The sequence below is a fragment of the Callithrix jacchus genome, chromosome 3, assembly GCF_049354715.1.
Source record: "Callithrix jacchus isolate 240 chromosome 3, calJac240_pri, whole genome shotgun sequence".
NCBI classification, from domain to species: domain Eukaryota; kingdom Metazoa; phylum Chordata; class Mammalia; order Primates; family Cebidae; genus Callithrix; species Callithrix jacchus.
Window position 1 is genome coordinate 97,793,664 of NC_133504.1, and position 26,900 is coordinate 97,820,563.

The following is a 26,900-nucleotide window of genomic DNA, read 5'->3' on the forward strand; positions in this document are numbered from 1 at the left end:
AAGACAAAAAAGGGTGGGAGGAGTGAAGGTTGCAATTATCGTGTTGGCTAGAAACACAGGATTATCCAGCTCCTGAGTGTGAAAGACTGGTCATCTATTTTCTGTGTAGTTGCCAATGTGGAAGTAAAGATTGTTGCAGAAAAGTTGGTTCACTTTAACCTAGTTTCTGTTGCCCTGTGATACTGTAGAGTGCCCAGATTAGTTAACTCACTGAGGTACTTGCCCCTGAATAGCAGTGGAATCATTTTAAAATATTGAGTACAGTAGCCAGTCTTACAAGCTGCTGCCAAAGATATAAGGATATCTATACAAAAATAAGAAATACAATATGATTCCATTAAAATACAGACTAATAGGTAATAAACAGTTAACAAGCGTATATAGGTAGAACACCAAAGTATTCACTGAAATGATGTCTGTGGTAATTTTATTGATAATTTCTTTTCTGTCTCATCTCTTTTTTTCTTTCTTGTTCATCTGTTCTTTCTCCCAACAATAAGTATTTATTACTCGTATAGTTTATTAAATGTCACATTCTTAAAAAGGAAAAATAATTAGAAGATAGCTAAAGACCCATTGCTCCTAAGCACTTCTCAATTGCCTAAAAATTAGTATTGAATTCCTGGGGCAAGGTAATATTTCCAAAATGCTTCCTACTTTAAATCATTAGACTGTTCCTCACACATTGGTACTTCCTAGCATTGATCAGTGCAATGATTCTCAGAGTGGTCCTGAGATCAGCATTATCAGCATCACCTGGGAACTTGTCAGAAATGCAAATTCCCAAGTCCCACCACAGAGATTTTGCCTTAGTCAGTCTGATAACCAGCTACATTTGAGGATAGCTGCTCTCTGCCATTTATCATTGTCTAGATTGGGAATGGCATGTGTTTTCATGGAACAGGCACGGAAGGGCCCAAAACAGGCTAAGAGATGACTGAGTTGATAGTTTTGCTTGGCAATTGGCAGAGTTGTTACTTGGATGGCTGTTCTGTTGTTCTTACCTAAGAAAATAAATAAGCTTTGTGTTCAGAGTTAACAACAGCCCAGAGGATGTGCTCAGCAAGGCCTCTGGTATGTGGACTCTGGAAGAACACAAACTAACTCTAGCTGAGAATAACACCTCCCTTAGACACAAGTGTTTCATGTCATACAAATAAGTTCAATTTAAGGCATACTGAATTTTGAATTCTTTGAATGACCCACATACATGCAGCTGGATATGCAGGACAGCAATTATTCTGATATTGAAACACTGGGAAAATAATTAATATTGCAACATTTTCTTTGCAAATACAAGGTACAAAACTTCAGGTATTGATTGACATATTCCCAATATCTGACAATAAATTGAGCTGTCTTTTAAAATGTGTATCTTAATCGCACCTTTTGAACTTGCATGAAGTAGCCACTGTAAAACTTCTGCCAGAGAATCAGTTTGTAAAATGTCACAGAGCTTTACCAGGATCTGATGGAGAACATTAGAGTTACATATGAGCAAATAAATAATACAAGGCTTATAAGGTTTTCTTTGCTTTCTCCAGAATCCCATCATCCCAAATATCACTCTGTATATGATATGCAATTAAGTCAATTGGGATTTTCAACTCAGGAGCTCAATTTCAAATAGTACACAGTAGAATCACAGTGAAAACAACATTTCCAGTACAATTAACACTTTAGGGTAGGCTATGGAGTGTGTGTGTCTTGTTTTGTCTGTTCAGAAGCAGCATCTTCTAGTAGGAATGTACTTCTGGTGAATTTATGTTTCCCACTGTACCATAGGGTTCTAATGGGAATCTGTCAGTCACAGGACTGGCCCATCTTCCCTGCTCCTCTCCGTAGACAGAGAGAGGGCTATTGTACCTCAATTTCTTGAACACAGTGATTGGCCCAATGGAATAGGAATATAATTCCCGTTAGTTAATTAGAATCCTTCCTTGAGATTTTTTTAAACTCTGGAGCTATAGGCTTAAGTGTAGATGACAGTGGAGTTAGAAATATGAAATAATTAATTCTAATAAATATGGGCTATAATAAGCATTAAAAGTACAGTTTCCAGATTGAGTCTTAATTGTGTCTGCTGTTAGAATTTAAACACATCTGATATTCATATCTGTCTCCTGAACTTCAGTCCTATATATCCATCTGCCTATCAGATGCATTCACTTAGCTATACTATAGGTATTTTGGACATAAAATATGTAAAACAAACCCCACGTTTCTCTTGCTAAAACCTGCTCCAAACTTGCTTTTCCTCCTGGTTCCCCTGTCTCAATGAACAGCACCAACATACATTAAATTGTCCAAGCCACAGGCTGAGATTCACTCTGGACAACTCCCTTGCCCTTTTCTAAAACATAATGTCAAACAATAAGTTCAGTAAATTCTACCTTCTAAATATTTCTCAAATCACTCCGTTTGTCTGCATCCCTATTGCCTTGACTAAGGCTAAAGCAACATCAAATCTGGTTTGAACTACTACAACATTGATTCTTTTAGTATTTCTGCCTGAAGTCTTAAATTATTAATTGAACAAACATTTGTTGGTCATTGATCTATATGCTGGAGATAGAGAAGCAAAATTAAAGGGCTGAAAAATCAACTTCCCTGTATTGAACTTTGTTATTATGTTAAGATATCTGTCTTTGATAATGCCATATCCTAAAGAGAGAAAGTTAGATTTGCTCCTACTTTCACAACAAATCAAAAACTGTGGCAAAAATAGAAAAAGAGCTTCATGGTATTTTCTAAGCCATTCTGCCTCTATGGATTTTTCCATCAATATAGTGATTGCACATCACTCCTAGCTTCTAACTAATAGATCACTAATTGATCAACAACATCCTGGAGAATATAATTATCCTTTTAGCGAGAGGATGTAGAATATGTCTTCCTGGGAAACCACCCACATTCTCTGTTACAGAAACCTAAGCAGATGCACAATGAACACAGCAGCTTCCAGTCCCTTGAGATAAACATTTGTTTCTGTAGCTTGGGGCAGGGATAACTATGCCTGTAAACCAGGCTTCTGATTGTCAAAGATATTATAGCTTTTCCAAGGGTCACAAATTGAGTCTTGATCAGATCTGGAGGAATGGAAAATTATCCAATGAGTAGATTCTCTCTGTGATTCCACCTGTGGAAGTCTATTGTACTCAGTCTTTGGAAACCCTCAAAAAACTCTTCTTCAATGATCTCATGATTTCTAGGGGCAGAGAAACCTTAATTCCTCAAGGTAACCCCATGTTTCTTTTGCCATAGAAGTAACTGAAAAACTATGTCAGGTTCTCTGTATCATCTTGGTTGGCAAAAACTCAAAGCAGACTACCACAAAGGCTCTGGAATTGAAAACTCCTCTTCCAACTCTAGAGGATAGGTGCTCAGCATCAGAGATATCCACCATTGTCCAGCAAAGATTCTGGGGACTATTGCCTTGGTACCTACCATACAAGTTGTCCTGGCATCCTGTCTTTGCAGGAGTTTGCAAGTCTCATTCTAACAATCATATTTTCCAAAATAGTTCCTGACCTTGAGTGCCTGTTCTGAACGTATTTCATGAAGTGGCATAATGTATATAATTAATATCTTCCCTTCTTTATTGGCATTTTTCTATACTCACAAGTCTATGTTCTCTAAAGTGGCATAATATATATCTTCCCTTCTTTATTGGCATTATTCTATACTCACAAGTCTATGTGCTGTAAGGATGAGTGAAAATTTTAACAGATATGAAAATTCGTTAATCAAACTTGACATGAAATTTTTCAATTACTCCCCCTAGAGGGAAGCTACCTGGTCATTGGACCTATTCGATTAGAAATCAAAGTCAAGGATCCAGCCTCAGTTTTTCTGTGTTATGCCTTGAAAGGGAGTGTGCAAAGAACATGGTTTAGCACCTCTTTAACAATATATTTCCCCTCCCAAGTCATAAGGTCAGGTCTGGCAGGATTTAGTGACTCTGAATCTCTGTAAAGAGTAACAGGGGTAATAAATTGGTGGTAATAAAGCACATTACCAGAAGAAGCTACGTAAACCAGTCCTGGTATTAGAGATTTGAGTGGCAATGAACTGGATTGCTAAGAAACTGTCTCCTCTAGTCAAAGAAAACTGGTTTTGCCAGGTTCTGGAATAGGAGACTTCTATCCCTATGTTTGTCCAAACATTTTTTTTAATTGAAAACCTAGGAGTGAATTATCTGACAGTGTTTATTCATATTTACTCCTAAAAAGAGATGTTAAATTATTTGTTGGCTGATTATTTAACTTAGGAAATGACGGTGTTGCCATTTACTCTGCACATCGATATCAAAATAAATAATTGTAAATATTCACTAATTATCAACCCCAAATATTTAAAGAAGCTGAAGTAATGGCCCTTGTTAAAAAGTATTATCTAACTTGTCAATCCTTGTCTTTTTATTAGAGTTTTTACTCTATTTATCCCTTGGCGTAGTTTTGAGTGTACCATCTTGCTATTTTTTTTTTTAAGTTTTTTCTTCCTTTATCATTCCCCTTATTCTTTTCTCTGCCTCCTTTTGGATTAATCAAGCACATATTAGTATCTCACTTTGTCCTCTCCATTGGCTTTTTGTTGTTTGAGGGATATAAAATATGCATCCTTAATTTAACATAGTTTCCTTGAATTAATATTATACCACTTCATGTATAATGTAAGACCCTTATAAGTTATATTTCATTTATTTCTCACCTGAACTTTGTGTTACTGTTGTTTTTACATTTCACCCCTCTGTTTTCTTTTAACCACACTTATCTCCTTCTTACTTCTTCCTTTACTTCTGAATGACAGAACTATAAAATGTCAGCTTTTTAAATCTTTTAAGCACTTTAAAGTATCATTTCATTGTCTTATGGCTTGCATATTTCTAGTGAGAAGTCAGCTGTCATTTTTATCGTTACAGTCATGCACCATATAACAAAGTTTTAGTCAATAAGGGACCACATATACAATGGTGGTCAAGTAAGATTATCATACTGTATTTTTACTGTATCTTTTCCTGTTTAGATATACAAATACTTACCATTATGCTACAATGTCTACAGTATTCAGTATTAGTAAAATGCTATATAGGTTTATAGCCTAGGAGCAATAGGATATATAGCCTAAATGTGTAGTAGCTGTAACATCTAGGTCTGTGTAAGTACACTCTGTGATGTTCATACAACAATGAAACTGTCTGACACATTTCTCAGAATGTATCCCTGTCATTAAGTGATGCATGACTATATATGTAATATTTTTTTTTCTCATGCTGGTTTCAAGATATTCTCTTTGGTTTTCCACAACTTTATTATGATGTGCCCAGATATAGCATCTTCTGTGGGTATAACTTCTTGGGTATTTTAAGATTTCGTCAGATTTGGGAAAATGTTAGCTATTACTTCTTCAAATAATTTTTGTGTTCTAATCTCTCTCCTCTTGTTCTGAGACTCCAATCACACATATGTTAGACCACCCAATATATTTTCACAGGTCAATAAGGTTTTGTTTACATTTTTAAAAGTCTTTTTACTTTAATTTGGGCATTTTTTTATTGCTTTCTCTGTAACTCCCACTTACATATTTTTTTCTGTAGTGCCAAGTGTGCTGCTAATCACATCCGGTGAAATTTTGATTTCAGATATTGTAGTCACGCATTACTTAATGACAAAAACACATTTTGAGAATTGCTTCATGAATGATCCCATCATTGTGAAAACTTCATGTAATGTGCTTTCACAAACCTAGATGATACAGCCTACTACACACCTAGGCTATATGGTATAGCCTGTTTTTCCTGGGCTACAAACCTGTATAACATGTTACTGTAGACAACTGTAACACATTGGAAAGTATTTGTGTATATAATCATATCTAAACATAGAAAAGATATAGTAAAGATACCATATTATGCACTTATGTTACCACTGTCATATTTGTGATCTGTTATTGGTGGAAACATTGTTATTCACTGCAAAGCTGTATTAATTCTAAAATTTCCTTTTGGTCTATTTTTAATTCCCATTTCTCTTGAGAGATGCCTCATATATTCACTCATTATGAATTTTTTTTCTTAGAAATCCTTGAAAAATCTAAAAAAAAAAAATCTCATTTACAGCCCTTTCTACAACAATCTAAAGGCAGAAATACCATTTGTCCCATTACTGAGTATATACCTAGAGGATATAAAATAGTTCCTTGTTAAGCTTATTCAGTGACCATCTCTACAACATGCTCTGTTATTTGTAATTATAACTATAGATACTGATTAGTTAAAATTCCAATTAGAGTCATCATTACAATTTTTTGACCCTTAGTTCATTGTAGTGGGACTTATGGTGGATCAATATGGAGGTTACCAAGAAGAGATTAAAAGAAGGAAAAAATGGCAGGTGACAAATATGAGCTGACTTATGTATTCATGATTTTATATTATTCCCAGAAATAACTGGCTGGGGAGAGCCTTTCAGGAAGCTGATATGATATATTACTATTAATATAATTAAGTTTATAACCCCAGGCAGAGAAAGTTGGAAGACATAGTTTTCTAAAGAAAAGAGGAAGAGATGAATGTTGATTGGAGGAATCTATGCTTTAAAATATGAGAAGTAAATGTATAGATAGTGGCAAGATATTGTGAGTAGTGCCTCTCAAGTATTAGAAAGATGATAACGAAAGATGGAAAGAATAGAGCTGGATTTGTTTGATAAACACCAAGCTTTTCATTATGTCAAAGCCAAAGATTGTGTTTATCTAAGAGTAGCAAGATTCAAGGGGAAAGTAATACTGGAAATGAAAATAGGAGTATGCCTTGGACTTCAGGCTAAGCAGGCTTAAATCAATTCAGTTATTAGTAAGAGTTTTATGGATGCTAGTGGTATAAAATTTTTTTTGGTATATTCATGCTGTTTGCAAGTTACGGATTTGATAAATTTGACACTTACTTTTATTTCCTGATCCAGATAGTTTGGTATGCAAATGGTGTTTGCTTTCACATCATTCTTGGAACTCGTCATCCCTGAAGAACAGGAGCCAGGAGTAGAGCATGCTTTTGGAGGTGATGGTGGCCGTTTAGCCTTAATTTCTTCCTAAATCAAAGGTATAATATAACCGATACACATTTTCAGCCACTCATATTTTTTATGAAAATTCAATGTAAAATGAATGAAAAATATTGTGGTTAATAAGAGAGATCCATGAAAGTAAAAAAAGATTAGTTTTATCTTAAACTACTAAATATTTATATTTGGAGACAAAACAAATAGTGATACCTTATTAACTTTTGATGAAACCATTTTTAAACTCTTGGTTAAATAACAAGATAACAAAATTTTAATATGTAATGTATAACTCTTTATATTGCAGTTCCAGATAACAGCCAACTCATGCATGACACATGAGATTTGCTGTTAAGTTGGGAAGATTTCTCTTTTATGGCCAGGAAAAGACACCTGGGAGGTTTTATGCTTTGTCTGTGTAGCAACTACATGATGCAAATTGCTACTTCTTTGCTCTAAGTAACAACTGACAGCTGGAGAGTTAGAAAGGCAAACCAGGTGGCTCATGCCTATAATCCCAGCGCTTTGGGAGTCTGAGGCAGGCAGATCACGATGTCAGGACTTTGAGACCAGCCTGGCCAATATGGTGAAACCCCGTTCTACTAAAGATACACAGACTAGCCGGGCATAGTGACACGTGCCTGTAGACCCAGCTACTTGGGAGACTGAGGCAGAAGAATCGCTTAAACCTGGGGGCAGAGGTTGCAATGAGCCAAGAACACGCCACTGCACTCCAGCCTGCGCAACATTGTGAGACTTTGTCTCAAAAAAAAAAAAAAAAAATAAGGCAAATTAAACTTTTTCTATCAGTTGGAAGGGAACTAGAAAGGTTATTTTCTTGTTCTCGTAGGTAAATATACTGTTTTCAGTTTTTTTAAATTTAAAAGTTATGGGAGCTTTAAGTGCATGAAGAGTTACAGAAGACTTAGATCTATGTACCTGTTCCAAGAAAGAGGTTTTACTCTTCAGAGACTGATTTATGACAACACATAGAAGCTAGTGCCTAAATGAGTCAACAACCTGGGATTTTGATGACTGGAATTGATAGAACAATATTTAACTTTATGTTTAGTAAAAATAGGCTATATTGTATTTGAGGCATTCTTTTTTTAAGTTTATCATGCAGACGTATTTTTGGAAGAACAGCAACACAGTAAGTTCTTAATGTTGTTAACTCTTAGAAACTGACTTTAAGTGAGATAATGTATAACAAATCCAATTTTTTTTTTTTTTGCATCAACTGATATGATTTGGGTCTGTGTCCCCTCCCAAATCTCACCTTGAATTGTGATCATCACCATGTGTCAAGGGCGGGACTGGTGGAGTAATTGTCATGGGGTCAGGTTTCCCCATACTGTTCTCATGATAGTGAGTTCTCATGAGATCTGATGGTTTTATAAGTGGCTTCCACCTTTATTTGGCTCTCACTTCTCTTGTCTGCTACCATGTAAGTCATGCCAGTTTTGCCTTCTGCCATGATTGTAAGTTTCCTGATGCCTCCCTAACCATGCAGAAATGTGAGGCAATTAAACTCTTCTTTATAAATTACCCAATCTTGAATATGTCACACAAATAATGTCCAGCAATTGAGTCATGAGTCAAAGAAGAATAGTAATGGGAATTAGAAAATATACTGAACTCAGTGAAAATGTTATATGCAAAAATTGTGAAAACAGCTAAAACAATCTTCAGAGGGGAATTTATAGCTTTAAAATACATATATTAGAAAGATAAAATGAGTTAGAAAAAGAGCAATAAGATAAAGTATGTAATAGAGAAAACTAATAACAGCAGAAATTATTAAAATAGAATGGAAATATATAACAGAGAATCAAAAAATGAAAATCAATTCTTTGATATACTAATAAAATTAATAAACTTATTGAATAAACTTTTGTTGAAAATGATAAACTTCTTTTAATCAAGAAAAACAAAGACACAAATTAACAAAATTAACATGTAAAAGGGTACTTATTATAGAACCAGCAGATATTTTTAAAAGAATATAAGGATATTATACATAACTGTCAATAAATCTGAACATTTGGATTGAATAAACACTTTTTAGAAAAGAATATATTACCAAAAATTAATTCAAAGAGAAATAGAAAATCCAAACAGTTCTATAACAAAATAGATTTTAAAGCAAATTTCAGGTATGAAGAAAGTAACTTCATAATGATAAAAAGGTCATTATATCAAAAGGACATGACAAACCTAAACAGTTTTATGCTTAATAAGAGAGCTTCAAAATATGTGATTAAAAATTGGTAGAAATTGAAAGAGAAATTTTTTAAATCCACAATTATAATCAGAGATTTCAACACCCCTCCCTCAATAATGTTCAGAAAAAGCGGCAAATTGGCAAGGCTATAGAACGGGGGTCCCCAGACCTTTGGGCCACAACACACTGAGTTCTGCCTCCTGTCAGATCAGCAGTGGCATTCGATTCTCATAGGACTGCAAATCCTATTGTGAACTGTACATATAAGGAATGTAGGTTGTATGCTCCTCATGAGAATGGAACATCTGGTGATCTAAAATGAAACAGTTTCATCCTGAAACCATTCCCCCACACCACAGTAGGTATGTGAAAAAATAATCTTCCAAAAAAGGTCGTGAGCTGCTGCTATGGGTTGTGACTTGAGTAACAGTATCAAACAACTACACCTAATTGATATTTATACTACATTCTACCAGACAACAACAGAATGAATGTTTGTTTTGTGGATACATAAAAAATTTATTAAAGTCAACAATATTCTGGGCCATATAACAAATCTCAATAAATTTAAAACATTTCAAAGTATACAAAGTGTGTTCTCCAACTACAGTGGGATTAAATTGGAATCAATAACATAAAGATATCTGAAAAATCCCCCAAATATTTAGAAAGTAAATAACATGATTTTAAGTAACCCATGGGTGAAAGAAGAAATGAAAAAGGTTATTAGGAAGTATTTTGAACATAATGAAAATGAAAATTCAACATAGTAAAATTTGGGGGATGAAGCCAAAGTAATGCTTATAGGAAAAATGTAATAATACATGCTTATATTAGGGAAAATAGTCTCAAATCAATGACCTAAGGTTTTACCTTCTATGAAGATAGGAGCCAAAGCCAATGAACTAGAAACACAAAGCAAAACAATAGAGATACTCAATGAAATGAAACACTGATTCTTTACAATGATCAATAAAACTCACAAACCTCTAGCTAGACACATCAGTTAAAAAAAGAAGACATAAATTGCCAAAATCACATACAAAATTACAAAAGTAAAAAGAATATTTTATGAAAAACTTTATATCAGTAAATCAACAACTTAGATGAATGGACAAATTCTTGATGAAACACAAACTACCAAAACTGGCTAAAGAAGAGATAGACAAAGATGGCTGAAGAGAAACAACTCTGGAGTGCAGTTTCCAGCAAGAACACAGAGGGTGAGTGATCACTGCATTTCCAAATGAGTTTTTACTGCCCACAGACCAGGAGATTCCTGGACAGAAAAGCACCACAAGTCTCTAGCATGGCTGTTTCAGCTGGCGCAGTGGGTCTCTGCCAAAAACTCACACAAATCTGGGCAGCCATTTTAACTGGTGCCTGAAATGCCTGAGAGACAGAGTCTCCTATTCAACTGAAAAAAAAAAAAGGGGGCTGAAATAGGGAGACAGGTGATCTGGCTCAGCAGGTCCCACCCCCACAAAGACCAGCAATCGGAAATACTTTGGATTGAGAATTTCACAGCAAGCAAAGCTGGACCAGAGACAGTCCAGCTACATTGAGGGGGAAGGGCATCTGCCATGACTGAGGGGGTCCACCACTACCAAGGCAGTCCACCAATACTGAGGCAGTCCACCATTACTGAGGCAGACCGCCATTACCAGGGCAGTTCTAACTATACCTCTATAAACAAAGCCGCAAGGAAGTTCACACAGCAGCTGGGCAGAGCCCACAGCAGCTCAGCAACCCCTCTGCTGGCAGACTGTGACTAGGCTACCTCCTCACTGGGCAGGGCATCTCTGAAAAAAGGCAGAAACATATCAGGCACTTATAAATAAAGCCCCGCCTTCCCAGGACAGAGCAGCTGAGAAAAAAAAAGGTGGTTATGAGTTCTGCTGCAGCAGACTTAAAAGTACCTGCCCGGCTGGGCGTGGCGGCTCACGCCTGTAATCCAAGCACTTTGGAGGCCAAGGCAGGAGGATCACCTCAGGTTGAGAGTTCAAGATCAGCCTGACCAACTTGGTGAAACTCCATCTTTAAAAATAAATAAATTAATTATTTTTTTTAAAAAAAGTACCTGCCCAGCAGCTCTGAACAGAACAACGGAGCTCACAGAGCAGCACTTGAGCTCCTATAAGGGACTGACTGTCTCCTTAAGCAGCTCCCCAATCCCCGTATATCCAAAGACACACCTCATTTAGGAGGGCTCAGGCTGATATCTGGTGGGTATCCTTCTGGGACAAAGATAACAGAAGAAGAAACTGGCAGCAACCCTTACTGTTCTGCAGCCACCGCAGGTGATCGCCAGGCAAGCAGGGTCTGGAGTGGAACTCCAGCAGTCCTGCAGCAGAGGGGTCTGACTGTTAGAAGGAAAACTAAAAAAGAAACAAATAGCTTCATCATCAACACAGAGGATGTCCGTGCAGAGACCCCATCCAAAAGTCATGAACTACAAAGACCACAAGTAGACAAAGCAAAGAAGATGGAAAGAAACCAGTGCAAAAAGAATGAAAACACCCAAATCCAGAATGCCTCTCCTCCAAGGGATCACAACTCCTCACCAGCAAGGGAACAAGGCTGGCTGGAGACTGAGTCTGATGAATTGACAGGAACAGGCTTCAGAAAGTGGGTAATAACAAACTTCTCTGAGTTAAAAGAACATATTCTAACACAATGAAAAGAAACTAAGAACCTTGAAAAAAGGTTTAACAAAATGTTAACTAGAATAAACAGCTTAGAGAAGAATATAAATGACTTAATGGAATTGAAAAACAAGACAAGAACTTCATGAAGCATACACAAGTTACAATAGCTGAATCAACCAAGCCAAAAAAAAAAAAAAAAAAAAAAGGTTATCAGAGATTGAAGATAAACTCAGTGAAATTAAATGAGAAGCAAGATTAGAGAAAAAAGAGTGAAAAGAAATTAACAAAGCCTCCAGGAAATATGTGACTATGTGAAAAGACCTAATCTACATTTGATAAGTGTACCTGAATGTGACAGAGAGAATGAATCCAAGCTGGAAAACACTATTCAGGATATTATCCAGGAGACTTCCCCAACCTAGCAAGGCAGGACAATATTAAAGTCCAGGAAATATAGAGACCACCACAAAGATATTCCTCAAGAAGAGCAACCACAAGGCACATAATCCTCAGATTCACCAAGGTTGAAAGGAAGGAAAAATGCTAAGGGCAGCCAGAGAGAAAGGTCAGGTTACCCACAAAGAGAAGCCCATCAGACTCACAGCAGATCTCTTCGCAGAAACTGTACCAGCTAGTAGAGAGTGGGGGCTGATATTCAACATCTTTAAAGAAAAGAACTTTCAACCCAGAATTTCATATCCAGCCAAACTAAGCTTCATAAGTGAAGGAAAAATAAAATCCTTTACAAACATGCAGTTGCTCAGAAATTTCATCACTACCAGGCCTGCTTTACAAGAGCTCCTGAAAGAAGCACTAAACATAGAACGGAACAACCAGTACCAGCCACTCCAAAAATGTACCAAATGGTAAAGACCATCGAAACAATGAAGAAACTGCATCAACTAATGGGCAAAACCACCAGCTAGCATCAAAATGGCAGGATCAAATTCATACATAACAATATTAACCTTAAGTGTAAATGGGATAAATGTCCCAATCAAACAACACAGACTGGCAAATTGGATAAAAAGTCAAAACACATCAGTGTGCTGTATCCAGGAATCCCATCTCATGTGCAAGGACAAACATAGGCTCAAAATAAAGGGATGGAGGAAGACTTACTAAGCAAATGGAGAGCAAAAAAAAAAAAAAAAAATAGCAGGAGTTGCAATCCTAGTCTCTGATAAAATAGTCTTTAAACCAACAAAGATCAAGAAAGACAAGGGTATTACCTGATGGTAAAAGGATCAATGCAACAAGAAGAGCTAACAATCCTAAATATATACGCACCCAATATAGGAGCACCCAGATACATAAAGGATTCTTAACGACCTACACAGAGACTTAGACTCCCACACAAAATAGTGGGAGACATTAACACTCCACTGTCAATATTAGACAGAACAATGAAACAGAAAATTAACATGGATATCCAGGACTTGAACTCAGATCTGGACCAAGCAAACTTAATAGGCATTTACAGAACTATCCACCCCAAATCCAAAGAATATACATTCTTCTCAGCACCACATCACACCTACTCTAAAATTGACCACGTAATTGGAAGTAAATCACTCATCAGCAAATGCAAAAGAATGGAACTCATAGCAAACATTCTCTCAGACTACAGTGTAATCAAATTAGTACTCGGGATTAAGAAACAGAACCCCACAACTTCATAGAAACTGAACAACTGGCTCTTGAATGTTGACTGGATAAACAATGAAATGAAGGCAGAAATAAAGATGTTCTTCAAAACCAATGAGAACAAAGACACAAGGTACCAGAATCTCTGGGACACATTTAAAGCAGTGTCTAGAGGAAAATTTATAGCAATAAATGCACATATGAGAAGCAAGCAAAGATCTAAAATCAAAACCCTATCATCAAAATTGAAAGAGCTAAAGGAGCAAGATAAAAAAAACTCAAAAGCTAGCCGAAGACAAGAAATAACTAAGAACAGAGCAGAACTGAAGGAGATAGAGACACAAAAAACCCTTCAAAAAAACCAATAAATTGAAGAGCTGTTTTTTTTGAAAAGATCAACAAAATAGACAGACTGCTAGCCAGATTAATAAAAAAGAAAAGAAAGAAGAATCAAATAATTGCAATAAAAAATGATAAAGGGGATACCACCACAGATTCTACAGATATACAAACTATCATCAGAGATTACTACAAACAACTCTGTGCTCATAAACCAGTAAACCTGGAAGAAATGGATAAATTCTGGACACTTGCACCCTCCGAAGACTAAACCAGGAAGAAGTCCAAACTCTGAATAGACCAATAATAAGGGCTGAAGTTGAGGCAGCAATTAATAGCCTACCAACCAAAAAAAGCCCAGGTCCAGATGGGTTCACAGCTGAATTCTACCAGGAGCTCGTACCATTCCTTCTGAAACTATTCCAAATAATCCAAAAAGAGGGAATCCTTCCCAAAAAATTTTATGAGACCAACATCATCCTGATACCCAAACCCAGCAGAGACTCAACAAGAAAAGAAAACTTCAGGCCAATATCCATGATGAACATAGATGCAAAAATCTCCAATAAAATACTGGCAAACTGATTGTAACAGCACATCAAAAAGGTTATCCATCACAATCAAGTAGGCTTCATCCCAGGAATGCAAGGCTGGTTCAACATACACAAGTCTATACACGTAATTCACCACATAAACAGAACAAAAGACAAAAACCACATGATTATCTCAATAGATGCAGAGGCCTTTGAAAAAATTCAACAGCACTTTCTGCTAAAAACTCAATAAACTCGGTATCAATGAAATATATCTCAAAATAAGAAAAGCTATTTATGACAAACCTACAGCCAATATCATACTGAATGGGCAAAAACTGGAAGCATTCCCTTTGAAATCAGGCACTAGACAAGGATGCCCTCTCTCACCATTCCTATTCAGTGTAGTATTGGAAGCTCTAGCCAGAGCAATCAGGGAAGAAAAAGAAATAGGAAAGGAGGAAGTCAAATTGTCTCTATTTACAGATGATATGATTGTGTATTTAGAAGACCCCATCATCTCAGCCCAAAGTCTCCTGAATCTGATAAGCAACTTCAGCAATGTCTCAGGATACAAAAGCAATGTGCAGAACCACAAGCATTCCTATACACCAATAACAGATGTAAAGAGAGCCAAATCAAGAACGACCTGCCATTCAGCTACAAAGAGAAAAAAATACCTAGGAATACAACTGACAAAGAATGTAAAGGACCTCTTCAAGGAGAACTACAAACCACCACTCAAGGAAATAAGAGAGGACACAAACAGATGGAAAAATACACCATGCTCGTGGTTATTAAGAATCTATACTGTGAAAATCACCAAACTGCCCAAAGTAATTTATAGATTCAGTGCTATCCCCATCAAGCTACCTTTGACCCTCTTCACAGAACTGGAAAAAACCACCTTAAACTTCATATGGAACCAAAAGAGAACCCGCAGAGCCAAGTCAATTCTAAGCAAAAAGAACAGGCTGGAGGCATCATGCTACCTGACTTCAAACTATACTACAAGGCTAAAGTAATCAAAACAGCATGGTACTGGTAGCAAAACAGATATATAGACCAATGGAACAGAACAGAGGCCTCAGAGGCAATGCTACACATCTACAAGCATCTGATCTTTCACAAACCTCACAAAAACAAGCAATGGGGAAAGGATTCTCAATTTAGTAAATGGTGTTGGGAACACAGGCTAGCCACATGCAGAAAGCAGAAACTGGACCCCTTCCTGACACCTTACACTAAAATTAACTCTAGATGGATTAAAGACTTAAACATAAGACCTAACACCATTTAAAACCTTAGAAGAAAACCTAGGCAAAACCATTCAGGACATAGGCATAGGCAAGGACTTCATGACTAAAACACGAAAAGCATTGGCAACAAAAGCCAAAATAGACAAATCAGATCTAATTAAACTCCAGAGCTTCTGTACAACAAAAGAAACAAACATTAGAGTGAACTGGCAACCAACAGAATGGGAAAAAATTTTTGCAATCTACCCATTTGACAAAGGGCTAATATCCAGAATCTACAAAGAACTAAAACAGATTTACAAGAAAAAAAAATAAATAAAACTAACAAACCTATTAAACTGTGGGTGAAGGACATGAACAGACACTTTACAAAAGAAGACATATATGAGGCCAATAAACATGAAAAAATGCTCATCATCACTGGTCAATAGAGAAATACAAATCAAAACCACATTGAGGTATCATCTCATGCTAGTTAGGGTGGCAATCATTAAAACAATCTGGAGACAACAGTTGCTGGAGAGATGTGGAGAAATAGGAATACTGTTACACTGTTGGTGGGAGTGTAAATTAGTTCAACCATTGTGAAAGACAGTGTGACGATTCCTCAAGGACCTAGAAATAGAAATTCCATTTGACCCAGCAATCCCATTACTGGATATATATCCTAATTTTTATAAATCATTCTATTATAAAGACACATGCACACGTATGTTCAACACAGCACTGTTTACAATAGAAAAGACCTGCAACCAACCCAAATTCCCATCAATAATAGACTGGACAAGGAAAATGTGGCACATATACACCATGGAATACTATGCAGCCATAAAAATCGATCAGTTTATGTCCTTTGTAGGGACATAGATGAGTCTGGAAACCATCATTCTCAGCAAACTGACACAAGAACAGAAAATCAAACACCACATGTTCTCACTCGTAGACAGATGTTGAACAATGAGAACACATGGACACAGGGAGGGGAGCATTACACTCTGGGATCTGTTGGGGGGGACTAGAGGAGGGAATGCGAGGGGGTAGGGAGTAAGGGAGGAATAACATGGGGAGAAATGTCAGATATCAGTGATGGGGGAAACCATATTGCCATGTATTTACCTATGCAACAATCCTGCATGTTCTTTACATGTACCCCAAAACCTAAAGTGCAATAAAATATTTATATAAAATAAAATTTAAAAAAGAAGAAATAGGCAACCCAAATAGCCTATATCTATGAAAAAGAAATTGAATTTGTAGTTAAAAACCTTGACTCAAAGGAAATATCAAGCCTAATATTCTACTGCACTTTTAAGGAAGAAGTAATATCCATTCTACATAAAATCTTCCAGGATGTTAAAGAGGGATATCCAACTTATTTTATAAAGCCAACATTATGCTGATATTAAAACCAGAAAAAAGACATTATAAGGAAGCTACAACAAATTTTTCTCATATAGACACAAGAATGCTAAAAATATTTTATGAAATTTTAGTATATAACAAGGATAACACATCATGACCAAGTGAGGTTTCTACCAGAAATGCAAGGTTGGTTCAAATTTGAAACCTAGCCAATGTAATTCCCAATGTTAACAGACTGTAAAAGAAAAATTATATGATCATCTCAGCTAGATACTGAAACAGGCTTTGTCAAAATACATTTCTCCCCATTCCTGTTAAGACTCTTAGCACACTAGGAATGGAAAGGAACTTTCTAAGCCATATAAAGATCATCTATGAATAAAGTAAATTAACATAGTACTTAATGGTGAAAATCTGAATTTTTTCCTTCTATGATTAGGTACAAGGCAGGGATGTCTGCTCTCATCACTTCTATTCAACATTGTACTGGAGATTATAGCCATTGCAATAAGCACAATACAGAGATAAACAGCATGCAGATCTGAAACTATAATGGAAAAATTATAAAATTTTTAAAAGACACTTATTAAAAAAAGAGCAGGCCTAAAACTAGAAGGAAATATTTGCAAAAACATGCATGTAACAAAGGTTTAATCTAGAATATATGAAGAACTTTCACAATGTCATTAAAAAAATAGGGTCAACAACCCAATTTAAGAAGTGGGCAAGAGATTTAACAATAGAATTCCCATAAAAAGATATATGCATGGTGACTAAGAATTGGAAAAGATGTGCACCTCATAAGGAAAATGCAAATTAAAACCATAATAAGATTCTAATACATACCCATTAGGTTGGCTAAAAATAAAAAAGACTGATCATTCTAAGTTTGGGGAAGATGTGGAGAAAAGAAAGCTCTTATGCTGCTGGTGGGAATGTAAAATGGGACAATCATTTTGGAAAACAATTTGTCTATTTCTCAGAAACTTAAACATACAACTACTATAAGACACGGTTATTTCACTTATAGGTATTATCCAAGAGAAAAGAAAGGATATATCCAAACAAAGACTTGTACACAAATGTTCATATTATCTTTGCCAGAAATTGGGAACAACCTAAATGCCCCTCAACATGTAAATAGATCAACAAATTATAGGCTAACCATACAGTTGAATAATACTCGTCAATAAAAAGGAATGAACTATTGATGCACATAAAAACATGAATGAATCTTAAAATAATCATGCTGAGTTAAAGAAACCAGATTTTAGAAAGAGAACTCACCATTATTTATATAAAATTCAAAAAATTACATGCTAATCTTTAGTGACAGAAAGCAGACAAACATTTGCCTGTTGGAGAACCAGAATCATAACAAAACTTGGGGTGATGAGGATGTGCATTCTCTTGATTGCAGTGGTATTTTCCCATGTGTTGTGTATTTGTCGAAATTTGTCTCATTAAATTGTGCACTTTGAATATGTGTATCTTATATTATGCTAATTAGACTTTACTAAAGCTATAAAAATATTGTAAAACATGGTGACTTTTCAGAAAGGTTTGTAAAGAAAAGAGGAAATGATAGAAGTCAAACTAAATAGATAATGGTAAATAGCTGTTCCGTACCTTTTTAATTACTAAGGGATTCTCACTGGAAGTTTTGAAGCACTCTTTAATTTTTCTACTGGGCTCTGAAATGAAATTGACAAAAAATGTGTTTAGATTAAACTGAAAAAGAATTTATGTCACATGATATATGTGTCAATTGCTGAAATAGATGAGAGTATTTCTGACTTTAAGGTCAATTCAGGAATTTGTTTATAAATATTAGGAAATTTGCAAGTAAAATGGCATTATAACAACATAAAGTATTTGCATTTAAAAACCAGTTCTATACCCAAGATGGTGATATAAGAACACATGGCAAATGTTTTCTTGATCTGGTTAAACTGATTTTAAAAGTATATATTTTAGTATAAGATATATTTTTCTCTGTTTCCTGTCCATATAAATGTCACTTTCTCTAATTAAAGAGAATTTAGGTGTGTTATTTACCCTTTAAACAGAAAGATGGTTTGTGCTGAATTATAATTACCATTCTTTATTTTCTTTTTTCTTCGAACAGCCTCTCAACCCTACCCATTTCATACTCAGTCATATAACTAAATCCCCCTAAGTTACCCTAAAACCACTTAAAGTTTTACTTAATTTCCCTTTACATCAATTTATAGATAAAAGATGACCTTAGGCTATATCTAGTATTAGAAATCTTATTAGGTGGTGACACCTGATTCCCATCAAAGGCCTGTTTCTTGCAAATGTAGTTTCTAAATTTCTAGGTTCTATAGTATAAAAAGGAATATGAGAAAGAAGGGAGAATAAGTGGGCTTTGGCTCTTTAGTGGAAGAGAGGGAAGGGAAATTCTTGAAAGGATGAAATGATTTAAGTGTGAAGACCTTAGAACGGTATATGTCCACATAGTGAGTACTCTATAATTGGTCACTCTTACTGCTATCTTTAGATATATATTTTACATTATCCCATTATAATTTTCATGTATCCTGACAGTTTTAGTAATAGCATGTAAATTGTATAGGGCAAGAGAAAGAGAAGAACTGGATATAATTTCTACCTTGCAGAATTCCTTCTATTTTACCTTGCCGAATTCCTTGCTTGTATTTTACCTTGCCCTCTGGATTTTTCCACATTTTACTTTTGATCAACACCTTTTTCATTCAATTCAATAAAAATTAATTAATTCAATTGTTTACTAAGGACCAGGCACTATGCTGGGACCTGGGGAGAAAGGAAGGATGACAAAAACACGGGAAGCAATAACACAGGGCCTGACCATAAGGACACGACAGTCTCATGAGTACAATGTGAACATACAATTTCATTCCTATTGTGTTTTCTGGACTTGGTTTTTGTCTGACATAGTTTCCCTATCAGTGTTGGATCAACATTCATTTCTGGCATCTGTTAGCTAGTTTTGTAGGGATTAGAGACTAGAACCACACCCAATATGTCTTGGATACGACTACTACTAATAGTAATAACATTTTTGACATTATTGTGCTACTGAAATCAGATTAGAAGAGTGAAAAAAATTTATGTCCCACACAGTGAGGAAACTTTATGACCATGTAAAAATCACTGCAGCTATTTTAGCATTATATGGACTCCCCACACCCTTGTTTGCTGGAGCCATAAAGAAACATATCATCAGCTCTAACTCAACTCACCAGAATGAGGCCGTGGGGGCACTTTGGCACTGTTTGGGGCTGGCGACACTTCTCTTACAGGGCTTTCCTGACCTGCAGTGCCGGGAGCGTAACTGCACTTGGCAAATGGTATCCTGTTCTTCTCTAAGTGGTTAGACTGGCCAACTCCCCAAAATGTTCCAAATGCATTCTCATCATCATTCACAGTACAGACGGGGATGTTATTCAAGCCTAGATGAGTAAAGATTTAAAAAAAAAAAAGATCAAATAACCAGATAAGGTTTTTTGAAAGGTTTTCTTTGAATGATCAACAATTTCCCAACCAAATATCGTTTAATGTATATAAAATATTGGACTTCAAACTGTATGAGCCAAAAAAAAATAAAATTGTATTATGAACCAATGCAAGGTGGACATTCTTTGAAAGTCAGTGTAGCCAATTTTGTTTGTAATACATGCTTCCTTAAAATCTCCTGCCATTTTCTCAGTCTTGAGAACCAGACCCACATTTTTAATCTTGGTCTGGGATTCAAGTGGAGTAGACCTTCTTCTATCCCAGACAAATATCTCTCTTCCTAAAGCTTGGCAGTGACTAAGAGGGTTTGTGCTAGTTTTCTTCATGAATGTCAGATTTAATTTTTTTTTTAAGCATCCACAATGCCTCAATGTAAGTAGGTCTTTAGAAGAGATACACTGGTTCCTTTTTTGTGCTGGTAGAAGGTAAAAATCTGTAGGAACTGGGATTAGGAGGCAGGATAAGGTAGATTGTGACAGAAGAAGGAAGGAGAAGTTGGTACAAAAGGAACTCCTTCCTCATTCGAGAGATTTCTGGGTTCAATCACTCTCCTAAAAATAGCTATTTGCTTTTGGCTCAAATATAGGATTTGGTTCAAATATTAAATTATAGACAGGTTTTTTTTTTTACAATATCAATGCTACATCATGTGGAATTGGACAGCTTGGGAAATGGAGGTGTGCTGGGCATTGCTTTCTGTTGGTGAGTTATGAGAGGTAAGAGGTGGCTGCTTTGTCTTCCCAGAAATTGCCAGGCAAGCCTCCGGATAGTGTTTTCTACACTAGCTCATTTTTCCAAATGTTTCTCCAGTACCACTGGTTCACTTCATTCTTAACTGTTTTCTCAAATAACACCAAAAACATCTTTTCTGGCAACTCTGTCTGATACATGCCCCATCACTCTCTGTCCCCTATGTGCTTTTATTTTTCCATAGCATTTGTCACATATCATAATACATCTGTTTGCACATTGCATCTCTGAGCTGCATTAGAATGTAAGATTAAATGATTTAAGATATAGATCTTAAATATATAATACGGAATTATCACAAATTTAAGATCTACATCTTAAATACACATTTAAGCTAATGTTTATTCAATAATTTGGAATATTAGAATATTTAACAAATTAGCTTTGGATTTACAGTTTAAAATGTTAAACCGAGTTTACATTTCTGGTATTAAGTAGAACACTATGAAAATATTATTAAGTTGGTAACAAGTAAAGAAATGGCTTAAATAATGTATCCATATTTGTAAGTATAATTTATTTAACTTACAGGAGTAATTTACAGCTCAGTGGGAATTTGTTGAATATGTGAAATATTTTAAAAATCAAGTATATTTAATGAATAAATGCCATTTAAAGCTTTAAAGGTATTTAACAAAGTTTGTAAATGGGACCAAATGTTAATCAAAGATTTCTCCCCCAGAAGTGAGTATTAAAATGTAGTAGATTTCTAAGGCAGACAAAAAACGTTGGAATTGAAAATTTTCTTTCAACTGAACGTATATTACTATGAGCATGGCTTTGTGGTAGGCGTTATAGGAGAGCTGAAGACATAAAAATCAGTACCTTGCATGCCAATAGTTTTATAGTATAAGATAATTCAAAGCAAAATGTGAAATAAAATATAGAAGAGGTATATATCGAATATTTTAAAGTATGTAAAACCAGAAAAATCATTCGGTTTAATACTATTTGTTCTTCTTAGCATAAAAAAAAAACAGTTTCAATTAAAAATTAAGTGTGAATTTTTGGGGTTTTTTCCATACATAAGTTGTGAAAAACCATGCCCTCAGGTTTGACCAAGACAGTGTATTACAAGGCCATCTATGACTTATTCTCTTTTTTTTTTTTTTTGAAATGGAGTCTTGGCCCTATTGCCCAGGTTCAAGCAATTCTCTGCCTCAGCCTCCCAAATAGGTGGATTTACAGGCACCCACCACCACGCCCAGCTAATTTTTTTTTTTTTTTTTTTTTTTTTAGTAGAGACAGGGTTTACCATCTTGGCCAGACTGGTCTTAAACTCCTGATCTCATGATCCACCTGCCTTGGCCTCCCAAAGTGCTGGGCTTAAAGGCATGAGCCACCATGCCCAGCTCATCTATGACTTCTTTACAATGACATCTGCTTGCTTCCCCTCGGCCTTCATTTTCCTAATATCCTTTAGGAATACGACTTTGCTAGTCTCCTAGCCATTTTCCTTGAATTTGTTTCCCTCTGCTGGTTCTTTCTGTGCTGCTTAGCTAGGCTTTCCTCACTCTACTCCAGGTTCAACCTTCTCTGCTCCTCTCTCTGCCCTGTCCCATTCCTCATTCCATCCCACTTTGATGACTGAGTCAGTCTCTTAACTGATCTCCCAATCTCTACTGAGGCCCTGCTCCTCTTCCACTTTCTACAGTATAGTTAGAATGATTTTTTAAAAATGAGATCAATTTCTCAAGGACAGAGAACTATGAGACTGCTGATGTAGAATATAAATCCTGTTTAAAGTCTATCAGTAACTACAAATTTATCTGGATGCAATTTAAACTCCTTTCCTTTCATAATAATTTATCTAGCACCTCACATGTGGCAACCGCTCCTTAGGAATTTGAGGGAAATCGTGAACAAAACAGACACACCTTCATGGAGCTCACAGCTTGGTGGAGGATGTTTGAAACTATTCAAATAGTGATGAAAATAAGTATTTAGTCATAAGGTGTGGTAATTGTTGTAGTACACTCACCATCTACTTAGATCATGCCTTCAGTTCATAGGAACTCAGCTCCCCAGCTGCCACATGTGTCAGTTACTAGCCAACTCCCCAAAATTTTCCAAATGCATTTTCATCATCATTCACAGTACAGATGGGAATGTTATTCAAGCCTAGGTGAGTAAAGTTACTTATGGCTCATTCTGAGTCCCTCTCTGGGAATTGCTCTTGGCTAAAGGGAGCTCTTGTACACGGTGAGAGCTTTTTTTTTTTTTTTTGAAATGGAGTTTTGCTCTTGTTGCCCAGGCTGGAGTACAATAGTGCAAGCTCGACTTACTGCATCCTCCACCTCCCAGAATCAAGAGATTCTTCCGCCTTAGGCCCCCGAGTAGCTGGGATTACAGGCACCTGCGACCATGCCCAGCTAATTTTTGTATTTTAGTAGAAACAGGGTGTCACTATGTTGGCTAGGATGGTCTTAATCTCCTGACCTCGTGATCTGCCTGCCTCAGCCTCCCAAAGTATTGGGATTACAGGTGTGAGCCACTGCGCCAGCCCACAGTGAGAGCTCTTGTACATAGTGAGTGGTTGGTGGGAATTACAAAGGCCTGGTTCCCTTACCTGAAATCGAGACACCTCTGAAGCTCTACTGCTCCTTATGAGATTGGCTGAGGTCCCTAATGTATCCGCAGTTTCACTTCCCCTTCTACCCAGTTCTGCTTCCTTCACTTACTGCTTACTTATCAGTGTTGTTCCCAAAAGCACTTCCTGATAAAGCTCCTTCACACAAATATCCACCTTCGAGTCTATCTAAGACAATTGCTCTAAAGAAAAATATAGAGTACTATGAAAAAATGCCATAAGAAAATCTAATTTAGATTGAGGATATGAAGCCTGAAAAGTCTCTCTGAAGTGATATTTAAACCAAAATAACACAAATAATGAGGAGAGGTTTATGATTAGAGAGAGGATTATGTATATAAATCCAGAGGTGGAAAGGGCTTGTGACATGTTCAAGCAACTTAGACAAGTCCACTGTGGCATATACATAAGGGAGGAGGGCAGTTGACAGATGAGATTACATAATAGGGAATGTTTTGGCCTATGTCAAAATTAACCACCTTATCCTAAATGCATGGGAAGCCTCTGAAGGATTTTGTGTAGGATAAATAGTCTATTTTTTTTTTTTTTAAGAGGCAGGTCTTGCTCTGTCTCCCAAGCTGGAGTGCAGTGGCACAGTTATGGCTCACTGCAGCCTTGAACTTCCGGGCTCAAGTGATTGTCCTGTCCCAGACTCCTGAGAAGCTGGAACTACAGGTGCACCACCAACTCCTGACCTCAATCTATCTTTCCACCTTGGCTTCCCAGAGTGTTGGGAATGCAGGTGTGAGCTACTGAGCCTGGCCTAAACAGTCAAATTTACATTTTAATATGACCTTTCTGGTTGTTTTGTGGAGAATTGACTGGAAAGAGGGCAAGAGTGGAAGTAAGGCTGTTATGAGGTTTACAAATTGCAAAGTAGTAGTCAAAGCAGGAGACCAGAGTGGCCTAGAATGGAGCTGTGACAGTAGCCATGGAGAGAAGTGCTGAATTTACAAAATATTTAGAAGGAAAATGACAAATCAAGTGAAGCATTGCAAGGGTAAGAGAATGAGGGAGAGGAGTTAAAGAAGAACTTCAATTTACAGTACCATTTATTTGTTAGGATACAGTGGTTGGGGATCTTGCTTTTGAAGGAAGATCAAGAGTTCAGTTTTGAAGAGCAAAGTTCAAGGTGCCCATGAGACGTTCTGTGCATTGCAAGTAGGCAGTTGAATATACAGGTCTAAACTTTTAAAGAGGTGTCTGAGTCTAAGACACATATTTGAAAAATATGTTGTTACAGAAGCTACATTTTTTTTTAAATGTGAAGAAAGAGAGAGAGGAATAGAGGGGTGGTTAGCTGTGTCAAATGCAGTAAAGAGGTCAAGATGAAGATTGCAGTGTAGTGGATATCTGTCAGTTCTGCCCAGGACTCATTTCTATCTTTCCTTAACAACAGTACCCAGGTTATTTTTACTTCATTATCCTCCCCTTATCTACCACTCTGCAGTCCCGGCAGCCATATGTTCTGGGGAAGACTGAACCCATTCCCCTTGACACAGTGATTGGTTATCTGAACTATGGCCTACTAATCTCTGCATGTCACTTCCATGTCCATGAGGATTCATTCAGGGATGGCATGTGACCTGCTGTGTGCTGATAAAATGAAAATATAAGAGGAATTTTGCTGAAATCTGCTGGAAAGAAGTCTGAGTGACATGCAGATGTGAAGTTAAGAAGTGATGTGCTATGTTGTCACTATGAGAGGAACAAGTCAGTTCTAGGATGAGTCTGGGATTGTGGAAAGCAGAGAGAAGAGATTAAAAATGGCAGGTTGTTTAACTGGGCCGTCAAATCAAACCTAAAGCCCACCTTCCTGATGGAATTTCCAGTTATTTGAGCCAATAGATCTTTGTTGTACAAACCAAGTTGATTTGTTTTTGTTACTTTACAACAACAGGCATCTTTACTGATTATGCTTATTGGATTTGTCAAACTGATGGATAGTGGTAACCTTAGCAAGCATAGCCTATGCACAATGGTGGGTGAAAAGGTCAGGCTTCAGTGGGCTAGAGAGTGGCTCACAGGTGAGGAAGTAAAAACCATGAATGTAGACATCTCTTTTGGTTGTGAAGAAATATAAATTCCCTAGCATGATATACAGAGCCTGCCTAAATCTGGCCTCTTAATCCACTTCTCAACCCCAATTTGCCATTATCCCTTCCCTCCTCCCAACATTCTCCATAATAGGCACAAGGATCTTCTACAGTTTCCTAACATTCTATGCTGTGTTGACACTTGCCCTCCTTGTTTATATACTTAACCCTGATGTAGGTATTATTATTATTATTGACATTTTACAGAGTGACTTGACCAGCCAGAGGGGAAGCTCTTGCCTATATTTCATTCTAAATAAATATTTGTTGAATGAATGAATAAAAATATAGATGGCTGAATGAATAAAGAGATGATAGATACTCATTCCTTTAAATATTTCAATGTTGATGACTCCCAATGTGCATCTCTACTTCTAAGTTCGTATTTGAGATTCAGACATAGATTTCTATTCTAGGTTTGGGATTGTGGGCAGCCCATTTCCATTTAGATGCCTGGTGTTACTACACATGCAGTGTGTATACAACTGAATTGATTTTAGTCTAATGAGAATGTGGGCTCCATGAGGGTAGGGACATTTTTTTTTTCTTTCTCAGAAACTTTGTTCTATCTCTCACATCTAGAACAAGGTTCCTTGTGTATTAGAAATTGAATATGTATTAGAAATGAATCTTCTAAATGACATCACTTCACCTTCTCCCTTTCAGCTTTCCTGTTTGATCAAAAGCAACACATTTTTAAATTATAATAACTAAGAGTGTGGAAAGGTGCAGAGGGTGTGTGACTTGTTCCTTTTCACCTTCTATACTAATCAGTTACCAGGACCTTTTCATTTCTTCCCTACAAACTCTCTCTAGCCTCATATTCTGCCATTGCTTGGTCTTGCTGCCAACAGCATAGCAGGATGCTTGTC

The 26,900-nt window shown here is 36.5% G+C and overlaps 1 protein-coding gene across 1 annotated transcript in view; it reads right to left on the minus strand.

The window, feature by feature from the left end:
* Positions 1–26,900, minus strand: part of C3H4orf17 (chromosome 3 C4orf17 homolog) — a 37,080-nt gene that overhangs the window by 3,349 nt on the left and 6,831 nt on the right. The window contains exons 4-7 of the mRNA XM_035293261.3: positions 20,319–20,528; positions 18,700–18,764; positions 6,945–7,088; positions 1,387–1,468 (exon numbers count right to left, since the gene is read on the minus strand). Coding sequence (XP_035149152.1) covers positions 1,387–1,468; positions 6,945–7,088; positions 18,700–18,764; positions 20,319–20,528 — 501 coding nt within the window. The remainder of the gene's footprint in view (positions 1–1,386; positions 1,469–6,944; positions 7,089–18,699; positions 18,765–20,318; positions 20,529–26,900) is intronic.